The sequence below is a fragment of the Clarias gariepinus genome, chromosome 20 (assembly GCF_024256425.1).
Source record: "Clarias gariepinus isolate MV-2021 ecotype Netherlands chromosome 20, CGAR_prim_01v2, whole genome shotgun sequence".
NCBI lineage: Eukaryota > Metazoa > Chordata > Actinopteri > Siluriformes > Clariidae > Clarias > Clarias gariepinus.
The window spans coordinates 15,762,449-15,784,964 of record NC_071119.1 but is presented as its reverse complement, the minus strand read 5'-3'; the positions used below and the strand labels follow the sequence as shown (position 1 = coordinate 15,784,964).

Sequence of the window (22,516 nt, the reverse complement as noted above, 5' to 3'; positions counted from 1 at the left end):
TTTAAGCACAAGAAAGGCAACAGCATTATTATGCAAAGTTGTTCCTTCAATTAAACAACTAGTTTAAGATTTATATCTTCTTGTCTTTTTTGAACTACATTAGAATCCCCCATCCCATCCCCACTTTTACTTGAGTAGATTTTTATAATAGTAACTTAACTTGTACTTCAAGTTAATTAATTTTTTACCTTAACTGGATCCAGAATATTTACTTTTTCATGATGCTATACACTTATTATAGCATGCTGCAATTATGCAATTATAAAAATATAGCAATTATGCAATATGTATCTCAGTGTAAACAAACACCTGCACCAGATATTAATTAAAGAAGCTAAACTGAATATTTTTATTGGGATTAGTTAATATTTTAGGTGCTTAAGTAGTATAAATGAATTTTAACGCGCTGAAGTGGTTTTAAGAAAAAACTTTATCTTTATTCTAATTTTTTAGTGCTTATCTGTGATTCACTCTCCCATTACTAAACAGGAAGTGTCTTAAAAATAAATAAAATATAAAACTAAATTATATTATATTATTAGTTATATATATATATATATATATATATATAGAGAGAGAGAGAGAGATAGAGAGAATTCGTTTAATTTCCGACTCCACGTGCACGCTATAATGTGGGAAGCAGGAATTTCCGAGTCCTCAGTTATCGTAAATAACGGACAGAATGCGTCATGCGTTGTCCTACCCATATTCAGATAAGCCCCGCCCCCAAGTGACTTAGGCTTCAACAATATCCCCTGTCAGAATGCGGGTGTAAAAGAAACAGCATGCGCCTCATCTTCTTCCGGTTTGAGGCTGTCGGTCCTTTTCCCTGCCTGTTCTCGTGGCAGAGGCTGTGTTCATCTGCAGGAGGAACCGTAAAACATGCCATCATTAGTTTTAAGCAGCAGTGACAACGTTACCACTATGAATGATGTTGACGAGGGATCAGACAACAATGTAGAAATTAAGGTAATGACAAATTTTAGCCTTAACTATGTATTTATTATTGACCAAGTTAGCATGCTGTCCGAGTGGCTAGCTAGCTAGCTAGGTGGCAGGCGGTGAAGGTGGACTTTAGCTTAGAGCTGATATAGCCGATAAATTATTACAAACTCCAAACGTCAAAACGTTTACTGTAATGTATACTGCTCGCTGTTTTCGAGACATCTTCCGGTTAGATTGAGTAAAACTATTTAAATAGTCAGCCTGCTAGTTCTCTAGCATGCTCGCACCACGTGTGCTCATGGAGGAAGAAAAACAAGTCTCAAGCGCCCCCTGTTGAAAATCCCGTGAAGTGCACGATGTGGCCTACTAATACATATAGTACTATCTATCTACTGTACAGTTCATCTTGAACAAGGATGTTAATTGAAAATGATAGTTAATTTATAAATTTAGGCTTTCATATTGTACGCACATTACATGTAAAGTCAACTATATTTAAGGCTTTTTTTGTTGTAATGTTATTATTTTTCACAGGAGGTACTGGAGCGTAGTGCATAGTACTGTGGCCTTGCACCTCCAGGGTCCGGGTTCGATTCCCACCTCAGGGATATATATATAATATATATATTTTTGCATGTTCTCTACCTGCTTGGTGGGTTTCCTCCAGGTAATCTGATTGGGTTAATTGGTGTTTCCATATTGCCCGTAGTGTGTGAATGAGTTTGTGGGTCTGTATGTGTGCCCTGTGATGGAGGGGATGGGCTCCAGGCCCCCGCCACCCTGTATCTATACATATAATAAAACTTTAAAGTTGGCATATTTTTACATTGTAATTTCTACCTCGAAAAAAAAAAAAATCTTAAAATTCAGCAGATGATGCTGTACATTTTTGTGTGTTTATGGGTGTGCAATTAATATCTACTTAATATATGCGATTCCACGCTTTCATTCCATCACTTTTTGTGGTAAGATTAATTCCAAAATTCAACAGGTAGCACTGTAAATCTTAAACTTGTTTAAGGTGGGCAATTAAATTCCACACGAACGAAGTTGCAGGCATATCTAGTACAGGATAAAGCTGTATAAACAATGAGTGAGAGAGTATTCCATCTTACACCTCTTACATATCAATCTTTCAGTATCGTTTACTGAAATTCTGTTTGTAGGCAGTGTCAATAGCAACTTTTATGTCATCCAGTCAACTTTCATGTCTTTCAAGTTTGGTTTATCCCAGTGTGTAGTGGTGGTGGCTGGCGTAGCAGGTGCCCCAAATAGTAAGGTGTAAGAGATAGATAGGCAGAAGATAATCATAAAACACAATGAGGCTAAGCCACAGAATGTGCTGCATAAAGGCATATTCATAGAAAGTTGATTGAAAAAAAAGGTTTGATTGGAAAATGCAACATGACCAATTCAAGACCTTGGGAGGACTTCACGAGAAGTGGAGTGAGGCTGGAGTCAGTGCATCAAGAGCCATTATACACAGCCATCTTCAGGAGATGGTCTACAACTGTTGCATACCCAATATGGTCATGCTAATTGTGACATCATTTTTATTATTTATCTTCAGTCTCCAAAGGGAAAGCACATTTTATCTCTTGTACCACTCCTGTACTAGATCATGACATTAAAAGCACCTTGCCTGGGATGGGTAGAAAAAGTGGTGGACAGATGCTCAGAGGTCCTAAGTCCTCTTTTTAGAAGAAAGTAAATTTTTGCATTTCATTTGGAAATTAAGTTCCCAGAGTCTTGACGCACGAGTTGAGCGGCACAGAATCCAAGTTGCTTGAAGTCCAGTTTGAAGGTTCAACAGTTGGTGATAATTTTGGGGTCCCGTGTCATCTGCTAATCTAAGTCCATTATGTTTTAATACGTCCAAAGTTAACGCAGCGGCCTACCAGGAGATTTCGTAGTCTCCATCCCATGGATATATGTATTTACATGTATATTTTCTTTCTTCTTCATTGATCTTAGGACATTAGCTAATATTTTTAAATACCGGATGTTTGATTTTTACGAGTTATAAACTGTAATCATTGGAATTGCAACAAAAAGGCTTGATATATTTTACTTTACATGATTGTGGCTCTTTAAATTACATTTCAAAATTTTCATAATCTATTTTCTCGAGACGCATAGCATGCAATACTCTTTTATATATTATAAAATATATTTTGCAATGTAAATCTATTACTTAAAACTGTGTGTTTTTGGTCTTGCCATGTTTTTGTGTCTAAACAGTTGATTTGTTTGTGTTTAGTTTTTATGAAGTATTAGTACTTCTGTTCCAATGTGGCACGAAATTTGTATAGTCACCATGAAGGACTATAGCGAATATGTCTGACAGAATTCGTTTGTTTTTTATTTTGTTTTGCAGCATAAGAAAAAAAGTGCAAAATATGAATCTCACTGTACCCGTCAGTCAGAGTCATCTCTGGACGCAGTTACCTCAGTATTCCCTGGAACATTTAAATTTGTGTGCATTTTTTAGTGACTAAATTCACATATAAAGTAAAAACAGGGCTGAGGAAGACAGATAAATGTGGAAGATAAATAATAAAAATGATGTCACAATTATCATAATCTAGCTTACTCTTTTAGGTATAAAAAATGTATACCACAGAACTGTTGATTTCTTGATTCCAGTTGTAATGAAGGATATGATGTGGTAATACTGTTACTGCTGCCATTTTTTGTTATTTTCAATAACAGTACATCCTTCACTTTTTTTTCCCACAGTCATTTATTCATGCCAACAATTTATATAATAATGAAATGCTTTATTTCTTATATTACTGACTTTGGCGTAGAACTAAATAAGTCGGTAAACTGCTTTAAGGTGCTCATACGTGTGTCTTGTTTAATCATCAGAAAAAGAAGGACAAGGCCAAGAAGAGTAAAATGATAGTGACAGATGAGTCTGCTAATTGCGATCCACCAGCTCCCAAAAAGATCAAAAAAGAAAAGATGGACACAGCCGCCGGGACAGCGCAGACGTCTCCCGATGTTAATGGAAACATCGGGAAGAAACCAGTTAAAGTCGAGAACCTTCATTCCAGTGATGAGCTCATGACCCCGGCAGGTGATCAGTCGGAGGTAAACATATCTTTACATGACCTGTCGTGATGACGCTTTATTTTTTTTTTTACTTCCTTGTTAGTTTTAAACATGGGCTATATGAAAAGTCAGTAAGCTAAAAGAATGAAACTACAAATGTCAATTTAAGTCTTATTTAAAACGTAGTGCATCCGGAATAGTGTATTTATACGTACACTTTTTCCACATTTTGCTATTTTACATCCTTATTTAAAAATGGATTAAATTCATTATTTTCTTAAAATTCTTCAAACAATACCCCATAATGACAATGAAGAGATGTAAAAGATGTTTCTTTGAAATCTTTGCAAATTTATTAAGAATAAAAAAACAAAACATTACATGTACATAAGTATTCACATCCTTTGCCATGACACTCAAAATTGACGTTCCACTCATCATCCTTGAGATGTTTCTACAACTCGATTTCCACCTGTGGTAAATTCAGTTGATTGGACATGATTTGGAAAGACACGCGCCGAGGGTCTATTTAAAGGTCCAGATGAGTGGCCTCAATCATCCGTAAATGGAAGAATCACCAGGAATCTTCCTATAGCCGGCCTCTGGCCAAACTGGGCGACTGGGAAAGAAGGGCCTTAGTCAGGGAAGTGACCAAGAACCCGATGGTCACTGTGAAAAAGTTCATCTTGTACTTTTCTGAGTAGTAAGACAGAAGCCACTTCTCAGTGAAAGGCACATGACGGGCACCTGGAGTTTGCCAAAAGGCACTTGAAGGACTCTCAGACCATGAGAAACAATTTGTATTGTTTTTTTTAAAGCACCTTTGGCACCAATTACACCCTCAAGTATCTTTGAGCATGATGCTACAAGATTTTTATTCTTCTGGAAGGTTCTCCTCTCTTCACAATAAATAAAAAGAGACGTGATTTATTTTCAGTTACTCACTGACCAATAATTTTTATAAAATATAACTTTATTTACTTACTGTGCAAAAGTCTTAAGCGCCATATTATCGTTAGTTTCAGATTTTATATTTATCATGTCTGCTTTATGATGCATAAAACAATTCACTATTTCCAGACATAACTTTAATATTGAATACATAACATTACAGAAAATCTTTGCATGCCTGTGAAGAAAGACAGGCCAGTTTTCAGATGGAAACAAAAAACAAACAAAAAAAAAAAAACTAATGATAAAACCAAAAAGAAACAAAAAACTAAAAAAAAATATAGAAGGAAAAAATTGGAAAATTAGACAGAAAAACTATTCTCCAGCACACTCAGTAAAACCTCATGTCTGTTTTACTTACAGTACTGTGCAAAGACTTGATAATCAGCTGCTTATATTCAAGTTGCAGAGGCAAAAAGCTATGAATAGCAACCAAAAAACCATGGTTAAAGGTCACGATTTAAGCTCGATCAAATCAATTTAATGTCTTGGCTGTGCTGCAGGTTTGTCGTGTTTAGTTTTTTTAGCCAGGTTGTACCATCCTTTGTGTTAAAAAATTTGCCTTGATGAGTACGTGTGTTGTTATCATTATTCCATTGTCATTATGCTCTTACTAGGCGTGCACCGCTGCGGTGGCGGGAATGATTTAATTTCCCATAGAAAATATCTTGTATGACAATTGGGAGCGAAATTACCGTATGGATGACAAACCTATGAGCTATGCTTCGGCCGGTACAGTCAGAGAAATTAGACAATAAAGCAGATATGTATTTTAAGTGTATACATCATTTAATGATCTGTCGTGTCGCGGTATTTGATGTGTGCACAAATAGTTCACAACAAAAAAAGAAAAAATGCTAAACTGCTTCAGCTAGAATTGTCTTATTAATTACACTCTTTCACTTGTATTTTTGAATCAAACATCGATGGGACCTCGCAACAGAAGAAGAAGAAAAAGAAAAAGAAAACAGCGACACCAGATGAGACGACAGACGACCAAGCACAATCTGTCAACGGCATTAGCAAAAAGTCATCAAAGATTCAAGCAAAAGTTAACGGGCATTCCACAGACTCTACCTCGACGCAGTCCAGTGACGACTCCAACAGTGAGAGTGAAAAGGATGTGGTAGGTTACTGCGTGCTTTACCTGGTTACCCTGTCAGTCATACTGAAAGTTACACATTTTCTCGACAGTCATGACATTTTCACTTTTTATTGGTGTTTGTTAGGTTTTGAAACCAGCTTGGCATGAGCGTTTCTCCCACTTTAGCATGTCACTTACAGGCAGGTGAATAGCAGAAATAGTTCTGATCCAATGAGAAGCACAGCAGGAAGTGAAAAGCCCTGCGTGCAGAAGTAAAACAGGCCCGGGTTTCTGAAATGTTTCCTGCACTACAGATGCTTTACATAGTTGGAGAAAAGGTTAGATTTAAATAACGGTTAGGCATGTAGTGACTGAATATTTATTATTAATGTTGCCAGTTGCCGTTTGACCTCGTAGTTTTTTAAGAGTTGTAGGTAAAATACTGATTAAATACACTTTGTGTATCGATTAAAAATTTTAATCTAGGTAATCACAGTCTTACTATATTTTAAAATACTCACATTTACTTGTATTGTAAACGCGCAATGATGGAATAAATAAATTCATGACAAACTGGTTAGAGGAAATAGATTAAATAGATTTTATAACATCTCAAACATTGACATTGAACAAATGTTTAAATTAAAAACATTTAAAACATTCGACCGGCCCTGCATGCAGGCCCTGGGTAGTATGTGGTGTGGTGTGGCAAGCCACTCGAACCCGGATCCTCAGATCCAAAAATCAACAGCCTTGAGCTACCACTCCCACGTGTTACTTATACTTCTAATGTATTCTTGTAAAATAGTTCCCCTTGAAGGAAGCTCAAGCACACAACTTTGGTTTTATTGAACCTTCCATCTAGAAACTTTTTATACTAGTTTTTTAAACCAGCACACCGTTGTATTATCCATCCAAATGTGACAGTATTGCACTCAGCTGGGTTACTGTTCTGCGACTATGGAAAGCCATGGATCAAACATGGATCATATTATTTATTTGTGTACAAAAATAAATAGTAACGTGTTAAAATTTCTGGATTAATCACATGCATTGTGTTAATATTGACAGCTCTAGTAATTTGTCTAAATTACGCTAGAAAAGAAGTCATGTGTGGTTAAAGGCATAAAACATCATCTGTAACCTCTATCCACAGTATATGTATGTAGGTTTGAGCCAGACTATTACTGTCTTCAGTTCTTTTAATAATTCACCAAAATAGGGCTGAAGATGAAAAAGTTTACAGCCACATATTCGACTGTTATATGGATTGGAATATACTTTAATTTATTTATTTGTGTATTTAAGTTTAGTTTATTTCAAAAAGAAAATGTCGTCTTTGTCTTCTACAGGAGACACCAGAGCAAAAAGAGGGCGCCTTCTCCAATTTCAAAATCTCACCGGAGACCATCAAGCTACTCCAAGGTTCAAACACCAATTATTGCTTGACTTTTTTTTTTTTTTTTTCCCCCTTCTACCTTGTTTGCTGTAAGTTGTTTGTTGGCATCTGGCTTCAATTAATACTTGACATGTTTTGCAGCGCGAGGCGTGACGTATCTGTTTGACATTCAAGTAAAGACCTTTAATTCCGTGTACGACGGGGAGGACGTGATCGGCCAGGCCCGGACCGGCACAGGAAAGACGTTCTCTTTTGCAATCCCACTAGTGGAGAGGCTGCTGTCAGGAGGCGACGACAAAAGAAGAGGGAGAGCTCCAAAGGTCGGTTTCAAATACGGATAAAAAAAAAGACACCAAGAAGTATATCAGTTTATAGTTTTATGGATAAAATGATGATTAATCAGATTGCTGTGACCAGCTAAGTTTACAGTAAATAATGGATGCCGTGAGGCCTGTGGACATAAACTTTGACGGTGTACCTTATAATTATTATTATTGTATTGAAATTCCATTGAGGACCAACAAAAAAAAAATCTAAGCTTTTGAGTAACATTTAACTATGGCGGAGGCGGCATTCTTAAAATGTTTCATATGCTCAGGAGTGCTTGAAAATGATTAATCTGCTCAAGATCCCATGAAAATTACATTATCATTACGCATTAAAGCATGAGGTTAGCGTGTACAGTACCAGTCAACAGTTTGGACACACCTTTTATTCCAACATTGTTTGCCTTGCGTATTATTTTCTACCTTTAAGAACAATACTGGAGATTTGACATATAGAATCGGGTAATTAACTAACAACAACAACAACGGTAACGTCAGTTAGTATTTTAAGACACAAAGGTCAGGCTGTTCTGGAATTGTCCTTGCAAGAACAATATGTCAAAGTGCATTTACAAAACCCATTAAGCACCATGATGAACCTCATGATGGCGCTCGTAAAAAGACCATCCCAGGAAAGTATGACCAAAACTCACCTCTGCTGCAGAGGAGACATACATTTAGAGCACTTCAGACGAGAGCCTTTTATATAGAGCATAAAAAAAAGTAGCGGACCCATCTCAATTACCAAGGTTCAAAGGTCATTGCATATTTTGGAAGTCTTCATCATTATTTTACCGAGGTATGTATTTATAAAAACGAGGAAAGACCATGAAATTACGAGGTGTGTCCAAACTTTTGACTGGAAGTGCAACTTTTTGAGGTCGATTACAATCTCGCGCAAAGTCGCACCCTTTAGTTAGAATTTTTTTTTCTTCACATTTTCAATTGAATTGAGTCATCTACGCATTGCTCTCTGGGTGATTTCATGTGCTCGAGTTTCTTTATTGAATAGCAAATGAAAGAAATAAAAGATTCTTTCTCCGTGATTAAACCTAATTATCTACTCTTGACGTGTAATTACACTCCCCGATTAAAATAAATCCTACACATCATGGAAATGGAAAAAGACGTGGCAATTTCAATCATTACGCAGGCGGGCTAGGCTGCATTCATGCCTTCATTATCCACTACAATGCTGAGATGCCAGTAATGAGTATTGCATTAAGTGTTTTATGAATAATTACGTTGCTGGTTCCAGCACCTGATACTTTGACACTTTTATTTGTCTTATTACGTGTTATTTTGATTTTTAGAAAATTTTAGAAAATGTAAGAAAATCTAGAATATTTTAAGCATTAAACATATTTATTAAATCTGTTGTTGAGTAGTATTGTCATTAGGATTTTTACATTTATTTATTATTTATGTTAATAATATAGGTGCTGGTTCTTGCACCCACTCGAGAGCTGGCAATTCAGGTGTCTAAAGATTTCAAGGACATTACCAAGAAGCTCTCTGTTCACTGCTTTTATGGAGGAAGCTCTTACAACCCCCAAGGTAACTCTTGTTTCTGTGCCTAAAACGCACCCAGCCTTTAAAGTAAATCTTACGGGGCACTTTACGTAGCATCCAAAAATATAACTTCAGTAGCCACACCTTGCTCATTAGTTAAAAAATAAACAAGGCCCTTGTCTTTCAGGTTCAGTTCTGAGGTAAATGTATGCGCCACCTAGCTTTGTTTCCAGTGGGTGGAAAACATTATCTTTTAATAAATGAAGTAAGATAATGTTCACCTGAATGTTTTGGTATTTGAGGATTCTCAGACATCCAGGTGAGGATATCTGGAAGTTGAGTCACGACAACCAGGCTCCTTTCATGTCTAGTCACCCGGGTAGCTTTCTCAAACCGTGGCAAGTTGGTAGGAATCCACATACAGTGGAACCGCGAGCATAATTTATTCCGGAAGCGTGCTTGTATATCAAAACACTTGTGTATATGAAAGCAAATTTTAATTAGTTAAGAAATAATGAAAACTTAGATTATTCGTTCCACAGCCCAAAAAAATTAATATAGAAAAATAATTGATACGAAATATGAAGGAAAAATAAAATAACTTAAGCCGCACTTTACCTTTGAAAAAAGTAGAAATAAATCCAGACAGATAATTGTTTCTCTTGGTGTGTGTGTGTGTTCGTGTTTGAAGCTAAAGTAAGACGAGAGGAGAAATGACTTTCACTCACACATATACATGCACTCATTGACGGAATCGCAAAGAGAGAGAAACTGAATCTTTAACGAGCCTCTCTAATGACACTTGCTTTTGCTTTACGCGACTAAAGGATGACTTACTTACACACAAACACAAAATAAGATTCTTTACGCGCACACGCGCGTGGTCAGTGTTATAGTAAATAATCTATGCACGCATGGAATTTGACTATACAAGTGGTGCACGCGCACTAAGACCGAGCATGGGATTACCCACAATTCCTCAGCATGAGAGAGAGAACAACCATTGGCTCAGTCAAAACAAGAAGCGCATGGGTGCCACATGATAGTCGATGATATTTGGTACTCGTATATCAAGGCTCGCTTGTTTTTTCAAGTCAAAATATATGAATTTTTGCTTGTTTTGCAGAACACAATCCAAGGTTCCATTATATTTGTTTCTTCCCCTCTCCTGCCTAAAGGCTCGATGGAAAAGGAGAGCCTTTCAAAAATTGGAAAAGGAGAGAGTAGGTGGGAGAGTTGTTAGAGAGTAGAGGAGAGAGAGAGAGGGGTTGTTGTTAAGAATACCTGTAATAGGGACAGATTAGGGAGAGTCATTACGCCTGATTCAACAACCTGAGTGTTAGGGGAGTCTTGAGGTGTGGCTTTCCTGGTGGACTTGTGAATAGAAGTCCTAATTTTTCCGGGGATGGAGGAAAGGGCAGTCAGAAAAATAGGAGACAGTTTTGTGCCTAAGACCTCTACCTTCGTTGAGAGAACGATTTTCCACTGGCTTCTTTAAGAATTGGTGGCTCAGTGCTAGGTTTCTTACCTAATCCCCAGACCTTAGCCACTGTATGCACTCCCGGTCCCAAGCCCAGATAAAATTGGAGGGTTGTATTAAAAGGGGCAGCTGAAACACCACCACCACCATCATCATAGATGACCACTTTTTCACCTTTCTCGAACCATCTAATCCTCTTTGTCCAAGAATTGTAAACAGTTTTTCTTAAATAGGTGTCCTTTGTCCTTCAAGTAAAGGTACATTTACCTATTCTGGTTCTGAGATGGTTTTCTATCTGAAAACTGTGCTGGTACGTCCTCCCATGTAGAGATTGTTTTGTCCTCAAGGCAGCGCTCTAAACACTTTTCACTGCACTGGAATGCATGGAATGTGAAAGCTTGGGATTTAAAAAAGCACCGTGCACTATTGTTCCACTACTAGAACGTAATATTTAAATAAAATTTATATCTAAAACTCATTACATAAGTGCAGTTGTATCTATTTGTATAATTTTAAACATATAAATGTATAACTGTCTTTACAACTTGAAAAGCTCTTTCTCTAGGACGCCTGCTCATTTTCACCTTTGCTCATTAATTATCCTTCTGACATGCGTTCCTGCTTCAGTGGAAGCCATCCGCAACGGGATCGATGTTCTCGTTGGCACCCCAGGCCGGATAAAAGATCACCTCCAGAACAACAAACTGGATCTGTCCCAGCTGAAACATGTGGTGCTGGATGAAGTGGACCAAATGCTTGATATGGGCTTCGCTGAACAAGTGGAGGAGATCCTCTCAGCTTCCTACAAAAAAGGTAAGCCACTTCTCACCCTGGAATAAACAAGCAGTGGTTATATTAAATAAATAAAAGTGCTCATTATTATTATTATTATTGTTATTTTATGTTCCTAAAGTTGTGAGGCAGATGTCAAGTGTGGTTCAGGTCTGAAAAACTGTCAGGAAAAACACACTAACAAGTTATATGTCTCACACACACAACAAATGTTTACATGGACTCACACACCAAACACGCAGAAACACATTCATGCCTCACCCACACACTTACCTCTCTCACACACACTAACACTTACATATCTTGTACACACTGACACACCCAGGTCACACACAGCCAAAAAAACAACAACACTGTTTAAGGGTTTAAATGATGGTTTATTGATGTGACAAATATTTAGGGCCCAAGCTGATATTAGCCCTATTACGTCATAGTGTGTGAAGACAGTGCACCCAGGAAGACAAAAACGCAAAATGCTTGGGCCCACTCATTGTTGCTTGCAACTATATTAAATAAATAAAAATGCGTATTGTTTTAATAACGTTCCTAAAGTTGTGCGGCAGTTGTCACTTGTGGCCTAGGGTTGTGGAGAACTGTCAGAGAAGATGAAAAATCTGGGTCTGATCATAGTGGGATTGTTTAAGAAGCCATAATATTTCACTTAAGCTGTACACTTAAGTTGTAAGTTAAGTTTTTTTTTTGCATTTTGGATAAGTTTATAACTTTTTAAAGAGTAAGGGAATCTTTCAAGTGTCAAATAAAATGATTGTAAAGAAATCCATAAACATTAGAAAAAAGTTCATCTGAATTTACGCCACTGATGCATGAAATATTCTGTGGACGCAAAGGAAAGTGGGGAGAAGTCAGTTGAGGTTAAAAGTATTTATATTATGATAATAAAAATTTGGTTGCATTTTGCGAATTGTCTTATATTATTGGATCGACATTCTTCACCATGTGTCGTATTTGCAAGAGTCAAAGTGCAAGTCACTTGTCGGTTTAATGTAGTCTAAAATGTACAGCTCAACATTTGTAATGTTGTTATAGAAGAAGTACAACTTAATGTGTATTGATTCCAACAGCGCATGACTCCTATCGATCCCTTTCAGGTGATGAAAGCAACCCTCAGACTCTGCTCTTTTCTGCCACTTGCCCTCCTTGGGTTTATGATGTGGCTAAGAAATACATGCGCTCCGAGTATGTCCATGTAGACCTTATCGGAAAAAAATCTCAGAAAGCAGCCACTACAGTTGAGGTAAGTTGTGTTTTTTTTTTTTTTTTTTTTTTTTTAATGTTTTTTCAATGTGTAGTTTTTATGTATTATATAAAATCTGATCACAAGCCTCTATTACAGCAATTATCATAATTAGACACCAGTTCCAAAAAGATAGGACAGTATGAAAATTGCCAATAAAAACAAAAAGCAGTCATTTGTTGGGACTGGGCCAGTTTAGGACTATTAACAACGTGACAGAAGTAGAAATTACAACGTGGTGAGAAACAAGTGCTGTGAAACAGGTGAACCAATTGTTATAATATCCAGTGCATTTCAAAGAAAGGCCTAGGCCCGCTTGAGCAACGATGCACCAGCAAATTATCTAACATTTCATGGGCGTGGTTCCTAATTCCAGTACACGGTATACAGGGGAAAAGACCAAAAAAACCACTTCTAAATACGGGTGATCTCTGAACCGTCATGCTGCTGTAGTGGATATCATGCTGTGGGACACTTTGATAACCTTTGACAATTAAAGCTATTTGTCACTATTTTGAAGTGCAAAATATGGAGTCAAAGACCAAATACAATCTCGCCACTGAAGAATGGTGATGAAACTTGATCTTGACCAGCTGGTGTCTTTAATGCCTAAATTCGCAAGGTAAATCATTAAGCAATAAGTTGTCAAGTTCTCAATATATTACAATTTGAAGAGACTTCGCGGATGATTCCTTTTTGTTTTTATTGCCAATTTCCACACTGTCCCAGTTTTGAGTTTGTATCATTGTCACTTCCTTGAACTTTTCTACATTCTGAATTGGAGAAGAAATTGACTGAAATGGGATTGTCATCAGTTTAATAAATTTATTTGTTATTTGTATTAAAGACTGTTGGGGGGGAAATCAGCAGCTATCAGACGTTATAGCAAACAAGGAAAAAGTGCCTCCATACTTACTGTCTTGTTAGGGAAATTGTTGATTAGTTACATAGCAAATTACAAAACATTTTTTTAATTAAAGCAATTAAAGTGTCATGTCATTTCTAAATGAATCCATTTATTAATTAACGTTTTTTTTTTTTTTTACATGTATGCAAGCAAGAATTACTTTCTTCCTTTTAGAAGTGACATTCAAGTTTTTGTATTAATTGCCATTTAAGTGATGGACACACATTCCAAAGTTCAACCAGGTTATTTCCTTGAAGCTGAGGACAGATGTTATTTTGTCTCTCTTGCAATTCTGTTAAGCCAAAGCCAGATGAAAATGTAAATAAGAAATAAATTCATAGGAGTATGCAATTAATAGAATATATATTTTTTTTCGTCGTTGCTGTTTCGCTAACATATTTCTGTTGTTTTTTTATGGAGATTTATTATTCTATACATATGATTGTTATTCATAATATTACTAGGAAAAAGCTAGAAAAGGAAATCGAACTCTTAAGTTGTTTTAATACCATATTGCATGTGTTACTATGCTTGCTACAGGTTGTTTGAAATTTCCTTTAAAATTAATGAAACATCAATCCATCCATCATCCATCTATTTGGCTTTTATCTGGCTTACCCACCTCACTCCAAGTTGCTGAAGTCTGACTAAATATGAGCATTGGAGGAACAAATGATTCAGCGTCATGTATTGAGACAAACATGAATTGTGCAGTTGTATTAAAAGTAACATCAGAAAGACTGCCAGTACTAACTCAATAATGCACAGCACAAATACAAGCGTGCAGCTGAAACACTGCGGTGTGGATGGCAAAAGACAGCAGCTGCAAATCATGGCAGTCTTAAATTTTTTTTATTGGCTTGCCTTTAGATACTTTTAAAATCTATAATAATATAATTCATTGTAAGCCAGTAATACAGTGTTTTATACAGCTCACCTCAAGCCTGGTGAAAATATGTTCTCAAAGCCTGTGTGTTTTTATGCAAGCATCTTTCATGGATGTACACGCCCACTCATGAAAAGTTTCTCCCTATTGACTTTTTGCCCATGTCGAGACCCCTGTCCGCAATTTTCCCGCTCACATCTGAATAGCACGAGGGGCATTGCATTACCGGATACCATTGCCCACATAAAAACAAAAAGTAATGGAATCACTTTTTTCAATAAAACGCATTTGATATCAATTTGTGAACAGCCTCTAAGCCATCCATTTGTGTTTCACGGCTAACACAAGGTCGAATCCCAGATCCTTGTCTAACCTCTGGTCAAGATTACTAATTGGTGTGTGGAATAAGGAATTGTGCACCCTACATAGGTAGTGCACTAGCTTTCTATTTTACCTAGTATGCAATTCAATCCCCGAACAGTAAATTGGCTTCAAATCTTGAAATGTCAGTATTATTAAACGTTACATACACATCATGTTACGAAGCGTAAATCACAGCACGTTCCATAGAATCGTCTCATTTGCAACATAACTGAATCCTAGCAGGCGGCATAAAATCCAAGAGGAATCACATATCCGTACACCATCGGAGGCAAACTTGTGCAAAGTCCATCACAGCATACTACAAATGAAAATAATCAGCAGAACCTTGATTATCCACTGTTCCACTGTTGTGGTAGTCATGAGTCTAAAAAAGATCAATTTAGTTTTCTTGTGCCTGTTTTAGAGGCTTGATAATAAATTTAGTGTGTCTGTAAACTTGAAAGAAAATGGCACAATCATAATTTTTGTTCCACCCCAATATTTCCTGTGTTTTAACCTTCGCTGGAGGTGTCTCTCATGGTAATGGTAAACAAAAGAGCAGAGACTTGCAGATGTAATTGTGGCCACAGGGTGTTTTACCCATGTATAGACTGAATGAAGTGCAACCAAAAAAATCTCTGCTCTTTTGTTTACCAAATTTTCCCTTAAACATGAAAAAGTTTTCTGGTCAAGATTGTTGAGTACGTATCCAATGGCCTGTATTTAGTTGTCATCAACAATAAAAGGACCTTTCCAGATAAACATGCCGATGTAAATGAGTAGGCGGAAAATGCCCTGATTTCCTGAATCTATATCTGGTCTAACTGGCTGTCATGAAAGAATGAGGATGTGTCTGGGCAGATTTATTTTTCCTTCTTAGTATCGTTAGATCAAATCTTTTGGCATTATACTAACCTGCACATGACTCTCTTGGTTTCCATGTTGGTGGTGGTGTTTTTCATGCGGACTTCTTTTGAAGCTTTAAGTAATTATCTAGGGTTGAATCATAAAATGTAGAGATTTCAAGTGAAACGCTGTAAATGGAGCTGCATTATTATCTTTGAGTTTCACCAGATTTCATACAACGCCCAAAGTATTGGAATGATGAAGGCAATTCATTAGTGTTTTCTTTGGTGATTTGGATAAGAGATCAAAACATGAGTATGAGATGACTAACCAAAATTTTAGCTTCGATTTCCTATTAATTACAACAGGTTGTTTTCAAGCCGGCATGGTGGCTTAGTGATCAGCATTGTCGTCTTAAACCTCTAGATCCTCGGGTTGGATTCCTTATTTGAGTCTGAGTGCATGGAGTTTTCATGTTCTCCTTGTGGTTGGTGGGTTTCATCCGGGTTCTCTAGTTCCTTCTACAGTCCAAAGACATAGAGATTAAGCTAATTAGCATTTTCAATTTGCCCATAGTGTGTGAATGTTGACTGGAGGTCCTACCAAGGTCGTACAAATAAAAAAATTCAATGATCACCATTGGCGTCCATGGTCTCTAGTTGGGCTTTAGAGGTTCCTAGATGGGATGGATGGAGTTGAACTACAAATTTTTTTTTTAACTCAAACTAAATAATGAAAATGTCGAAGGGTGGATATAAAAAAGAATCTACTGACGATCCAAAACCTGAAGGCTCATCGATCTAGAAAGAGCTCACTAAACTTTGATAGTGTATCTCATTATGGTAGCAGCAGATAAAGTTTAATGAAACGTTCTGTCTACTAGTTTACAAATAAATCTAATTGTGAGGAACTTCAACAGTGGCAGCACAGTGACTAAAACCCAATGCCACTACAACAAAGCACATCATCAGTGGGGGAAAAATGCATTGGGTCAGACAAGCCAAGTCTATCATCAGACCATGACTCAACTGAGCATCTCCTGGTGGACGAGGAGACCTTCAACCCACCAAAGCAACAGCTAAACTGTTGAGAAACTTTTAAAAGACTGATTACCACCAGTGTTCCACAGAGCGCCACAGGAGATTAAACTCTTATACAATTATATTTTTCTCTGTAACATGTACACTACGTGGATAGTCATGGTCAGCAACAATAACACAATAATACAATATTACATACTAATGCAATATGTAATACAATATTACATATAATAATAAAATATTACATACATATATTAGATTCCTGTATTAATTGTGCAATATTTACCAGTGCTCTTGGGTCATATTTAGTGTGCAGTTAGGCATTCAAAAAAGTTTAGTGTGCAATATGGTACTTACTGCTTAAGCAGTTTCCCTCTGGAATTAATAAAGCTCTTTGAATCTTGAATCTTTGCTGTGGTACAACCCTAGAAAAGCAACAGAAATGAGAAATGGTTACAACCTTGATGCATTTATTGCAAGAAAGGGAATTATAACCAAGTACTGTAAGGTACAGTTACAGGTAAAGATAGCAAGTTGTCCAGATATCAATATTAAAAAGTAGAAGCTGAAATTCCCATCTAGATTCTCCTATTCTTTCCAACTTAAACCCAAATGTATTGCACTTTCTTTTCCGATACTTTTGAACAAGATGCCCCCCTTCAAACCTTTCTTGTTTTAAAATGAATATGGCTACAAAGTAATTTATTTTTTACACTCTGAATGTTCTGTCCACTGATCGTTACTGATCGCTACACTACTACAAATAATGCAATCTTGGACAACTTTTTTTTGGTAAGGTTTTTTATGTTTTAATTGTTTTCCAGCATCTAGCCATAGCATGCCATTGGTCTCAGAGGGCAGCAGTGATCGGCGATGTAGTGCAGGTGTACAGTGGCAGCCATGGACGAACCATCGTCTTCTGCGAGACCAAGAAGGAAGCTCATGAGCTGTCCATGAACACCTCGATTAAACAGGTTTGCTAAGTATAATTAGCTAAATATTTCCTGATTAAGCCACAATTTAAAAAAACAAATAAGATTGATAATTTGAATACTAGAGAAGTCATTCCTTTTGAGTTGTGCAACTACGGCGGTAATGCAAAATCATCATAATGTTACAGTATTTGAACGTCATATAAATGACTTGCATGTCCATTATATAGAATAAGGAGTTAGGAAAAAAAGTATGTACTTTAAATATGTACTTTTTATTCTTGTCCAGAGTGCACAGTCTTTGCATGGAGACATTCCTCAGAAACAACGAGAGCTCACACTGAAAGGCTTCAGGAATGGCACCTTTGAGGTGCTGGTGGCCACCAACGTGGCTGCACGAGGACTTGACATCCCAGAAGTTGATTTGGTCGTACAGTGTTCACCTCCAAAGGTTAAGATAAAAAACATATCTTTTGACCTACAGTTTTGCTCTTGTTAATAATAGTGCAATAAATGGTTACTATACTTAGAATATTAAAAATAGGACATTTTCTGATGGGGTTCGAATCTGTGTATATAAGGATTTTGTTATAATTAGTCTTACTAAAGTTACTTTTGTTTTTAGGACGTTGAGTCGTATATTCATCGCTCTGGGCGAACTGGCAGAGCTGGAAGAACTGGTATCTGCATCTGTTTCTATCAGCGCAAAGAAGAAGACCAGCTGCGCTATGTTGAGCAGAAGGCTGTGAGTCTTAACAGCACTGTCTGCCCACTAACGACCGTCTAATTATTAATTATGAATAAAAATACTTTTGGGATATTATTTTTCACTACTCTGTTTTGTGTGATCCACTAGGGCATTACGTTTAAGCGCGTTGGTGTCCCAACTGCCAACGACATCGTCAAATCCTCCAGTAAAGACGCAGTCAGGTGATTTGCCAGTTGTTTTCTTAAGCAAGCTGATGATCCTGAAGCTTAAAATTACTTGCATGCACATTCACCTTGGTTGCATGCAACTCGTTCAGTATTGCTGTGAATAGATTCCTTATTTTAACACCATGTCCATTTAAATCTGTTATGTCCTATGATTAGCCAGGTTAATTTGTCAAGGGCTTAAAAACCACTTTGACATTATGTAAACAGTGTAAAGGCATTGTTGGGGCGGTTCTGTTAAGGTAATTATGGAGCATCGTATAGGCATATTTCCATAAGACCTAATTTCATACAAAACAGCTTTTCGCTTTGCATGTACACAGAAGACTTTGGTTAGGAAATCCTTTGGTTGGGAAGTCATTTAAAGCTGTTACCGCTTGTTGCAGGTTCCTGGATTCTGTACCTCCAGCAGCCATAGAGCATTTCCGCACAGCAGCCGAGAGGCTAGTTGAAGAGCGCGGCGCGGTGGAAGCACTAGCCGCTGCTCTTGCACACATATCAGGAGCCACGAGTCTGGAGCAGAGATCACTCCTCAACTCGGATGCAGTAAGTATCCTGAACCTCTCAAATAAGTCATTGTTAGGGATATTCAAACTCGTGCCTTGCATTTTAGATTAATGTTTAGCAAAGTAAAGCCACTTCGACAAATCATTTGCCCAGTTAATAAGTACGCCTTAAATAAAACTGCCAGTTAACTGTCTTTAAAATAAGCTTTTATTTCTCTCCAGTGACTCGATATACCTGTGCTGTCTGAGAGGACACATTATAATGAATTCTTTCAAAAGAATAAATAAACTACAAGGGGCAAACCAGGACTTGTCTTCTTAAAAACAAAAGAAGAGATCGGCGTGCATCCTGTTAGACGTGCTGCTAAGTGCCTCGTGGTTTCTATTACAACATGGTAGCACCAACCTCCCAAGCTAAAATGTTGCGATGAAGTTTCTCGTAAATAAAGGCGTTTGACCTTTTCAAAAAGACTTCGCGCACAGCAGGTGATGAGACTTTTAGCTGTAGTATTATATTTGAATGGTGCAAACATTCTACAGAAGGCCGCACTTCTGTATATGGCGATCCCAGTCGAGGTGGTTCATAGTTTGCTGAAGTAATTTTTGTAAAGATTCGAATTTGCCTGCGGAATGGAGACACCTGTCCGTGGGAACTGTACACACAATCATTCATGGAAACTGCTTATGGAACGCGAATGCATGTTATGTAAGGAGAGAGAGGCCAGGATTTTCTTGATCGTGTTCGCCACCTGTGACGAAACTCACGTTGCATAATTTCAAACCCGAAAGTGCATTGAAACGTTGAAAGTTGAACAGACTCGCCACTTCCCATAAACGACTTGGATCTGCAGTCAGCCAGTGTTTTCAAGGGCGAATGTGGGGATTTCCCATGTCAACATAAACAGGAAATACTACTATCAGGTTCTGACAGCGTTTCAGATGTGAGCCAGGCAGTCCGGTCATGTCTCAATTAAATCATGTTCTGCTTCGATTGTGTCCAAGCACTAGTGAAACATTGAGGTAAATGCAGTAGTGTAGCAGGGGATTACATAGTGAAATGCTTTCCCATCTGTGTTTGGATAATCGTGACACTTTAATGGAAAAAAAAACATTTCTAATAAATTTGACTATGATTTGAAATTTAACCCCCCCCTCCATTTTTCTCACAGGGTTTTACCACGTTAGTTCTCAACTGCTCTCAGGAGATGCATAACATCGGCTATGCATGGCGAGGGCTGAAGGAGCAGCTGGGGGAGGAGATAGACGACCAGATCAAACGAATGACCTTCCTTAAGAATAAAAAGGTGTGTAAGGAAACATTAACATATTTTTCCCTCCTAGAATTATATTAAACAGATGGTATGTTGATATAAAGATTACTAATTAATCCGTTTCTTTGTTAGGGGGTTTGCTTTGATGTCCCAGCCAATAAAGTGAAAGAAATCCAGGTATGGAAATATTTTATGTAAGAGTGTGTGTGTGTGAGTAAGTGGGGGAGAGAGAGAGAGATTGCAGTCAGTGCAGAATTTGATATAACCAGTGAGGCATGGTACAAAAGCTTACTGACTCTGTACTGTAAATCTGCAATTCCCAAAAGTTCATTTCTCAAACTTATGTAAGCACACGCTTAAGTTGTTAAAATTTAGTTCCATAGGCTAACCTGTTGGACTCTATGTTCTCAAATTTCACAACTTTTGCCCTTTTTTGCTGTCAGAACTAGCCAACCTGAACGAAACAAATGAAAAAGCTCTTGACTTCCAAACCAAACACTGTCATGCCAAACGATACGCTTTTCACAGGACAAATGGCAAGATGGCCGCAGGTGGGAGCTAACCATCGCCACCGAACTTCCCGAATTGGAGGAAAGCATGAGGAACCGTGGAGAGCGAGGGTCCAGTGCAGGAATCAGAGGTCGTGGCGGATTCCGCAGCGGTTCCCGCAGTGGCTTCCGTGGTGGTAACAACCGAAGTGGAGGAAGGGGAGGAGGAGGAAGAGGAGGAAGGGGTGGAAGAGGAGGAAGGGGTGGAGGAAGAGGTGGTGCTCAGAAGAGGAACTTTAGCCAAGCCTTTGACTATTAAACATCCTACACTTGCTCTTGAGTGACTCTTTTTTTCTTTTTTTTTTTTAGCCTCGATGACATTGTCTTTAAAAAAAATTTCCACTTGTATTTGGGAAATCAATTATTGCCCTTCACGAGAAAACTACTTTCCCAAACTTTGCATAGACAAAACCAGCTAATTGCCTTGCAATTGTGTATTTAAACAGCTATATTTAAGCCCATTCACATGAATGTGAACTTCATTAAAGTTGTCTTAATGCACACAAAAAAAATGTTTGTCTTAATTTTCCACCTTTAATCAGGTTAGTAGGTCTTGAAGCAAATAGAGCGGAACCTTGGATTACGAGACGAGCAAACTTGAAAAAAAATTTTTTTACTTGTTAAACGAGTAAGGTCTCTCTCTCTCACTCTCTCTTTCTTTTATAGACACAATATACACAAAATTATACACAATTTATTTGTGAATTACTGTATCAAATAAGTATTTGATCACTTAAATAAATTTTTTTTTATATTTGGTACAGAAGCCTTTGTGTCCAGCCACGACCCTTTTTTAATGCTCTTGAGGGAAGGAGGTTTTTGCCCAATATCGCAATACATGGCCCCGTTCATCCTCTCCTTAATACAGTGCAGTCGTCCTGTCCCCTTTGCAGGAAACCCCCTAGAGCAAATTGCTTCCAGCCCCATGCTTCACTGTAGGTATGTTATTATTGAGATGATACCCTTTATTCTTCTTCCTCCAAACATGGCGAATGGAATAATAATACATTTTATTTGTAATGCACTTTATATTTGAAGTGCTACAAATTAATTCGACCTAAAAGCTCTGATAAAAAGATGTTAAAAACATGATAAAAAGATGATAAAAAGGTTTTAAGACAAGATTTAAAAGCATCAACAGTCTGTGGCATCCTCAGATACTCAGGGAGAGCATTCCACAGTCTAGGTGCAACTGAACAAAAAGCTCGATCTCATAGTATGAAGCTTGGTCTTAGGAGGTCTCAAAAGATGTACTGATGCAGAGCGAAGGTTGCGTGTGGACCTATGTGAGGTAATAAGTTCTTTGAGGTAGGGAGTGGCATCCTCATAAATACACTGGTGGGTAAGAAGGGCAACCTTATAATCAATTCTGAATGAAACAGAATCATCAGGATCCTAACAGCACTGTTCTAAATATACTGCAGCTTTTGAAGGATTTTTCTAGTAGTCCCAATGAGAAGTGCATTGCAGTAGTCCAGCCTGG

At 37.6% G+C, this 22,516-nt stretch overlaps 1 protein-coding gene across 1 annotated transcript; it reads left to right on the top strand.

Annotated features, from left to right (window-relative positions):
• Window positions 1–810: 810 nt before the first annotated feature.
• Window positions 811–21,545, top strand: ddx21 (DEAD (Asp-Glu-Ala-Asp) box helicase 21). The gene is made up of 16 exons (XM_053480031.1): window positions 811–969; window positions 3,817–4,041; window positions 5,897–6,079; window positions 7,390–7,462; window positions 7,578–7,756; window positions 9,202–9,319; window positions 11,382–11,567; window positions 12,656–12,801; window positions 17,668–17,817; window positions 18,065–18,226; window positions 18,401–18,520; window positions 18,632–18,705; window positions 19,095–19,254; window positions 20,384–20,518; window positions 20,618–20,662; window positions 21,014–21,545. The coding sequence occupies exons 1-16, from the start codon at window positions 883–885 to the stop codon at window positions 21,290–21,292; spliced, it is 2,322 nt and encodes a 773-aa protein (XP_053336006.1). The 5' UTR covers window positions 811–882; the 3' UTR covers window positions 21,293–21,545.
• The last annotated feature ends 971 nt before the right edge of the window (window positions 21,546–22,516 follow it).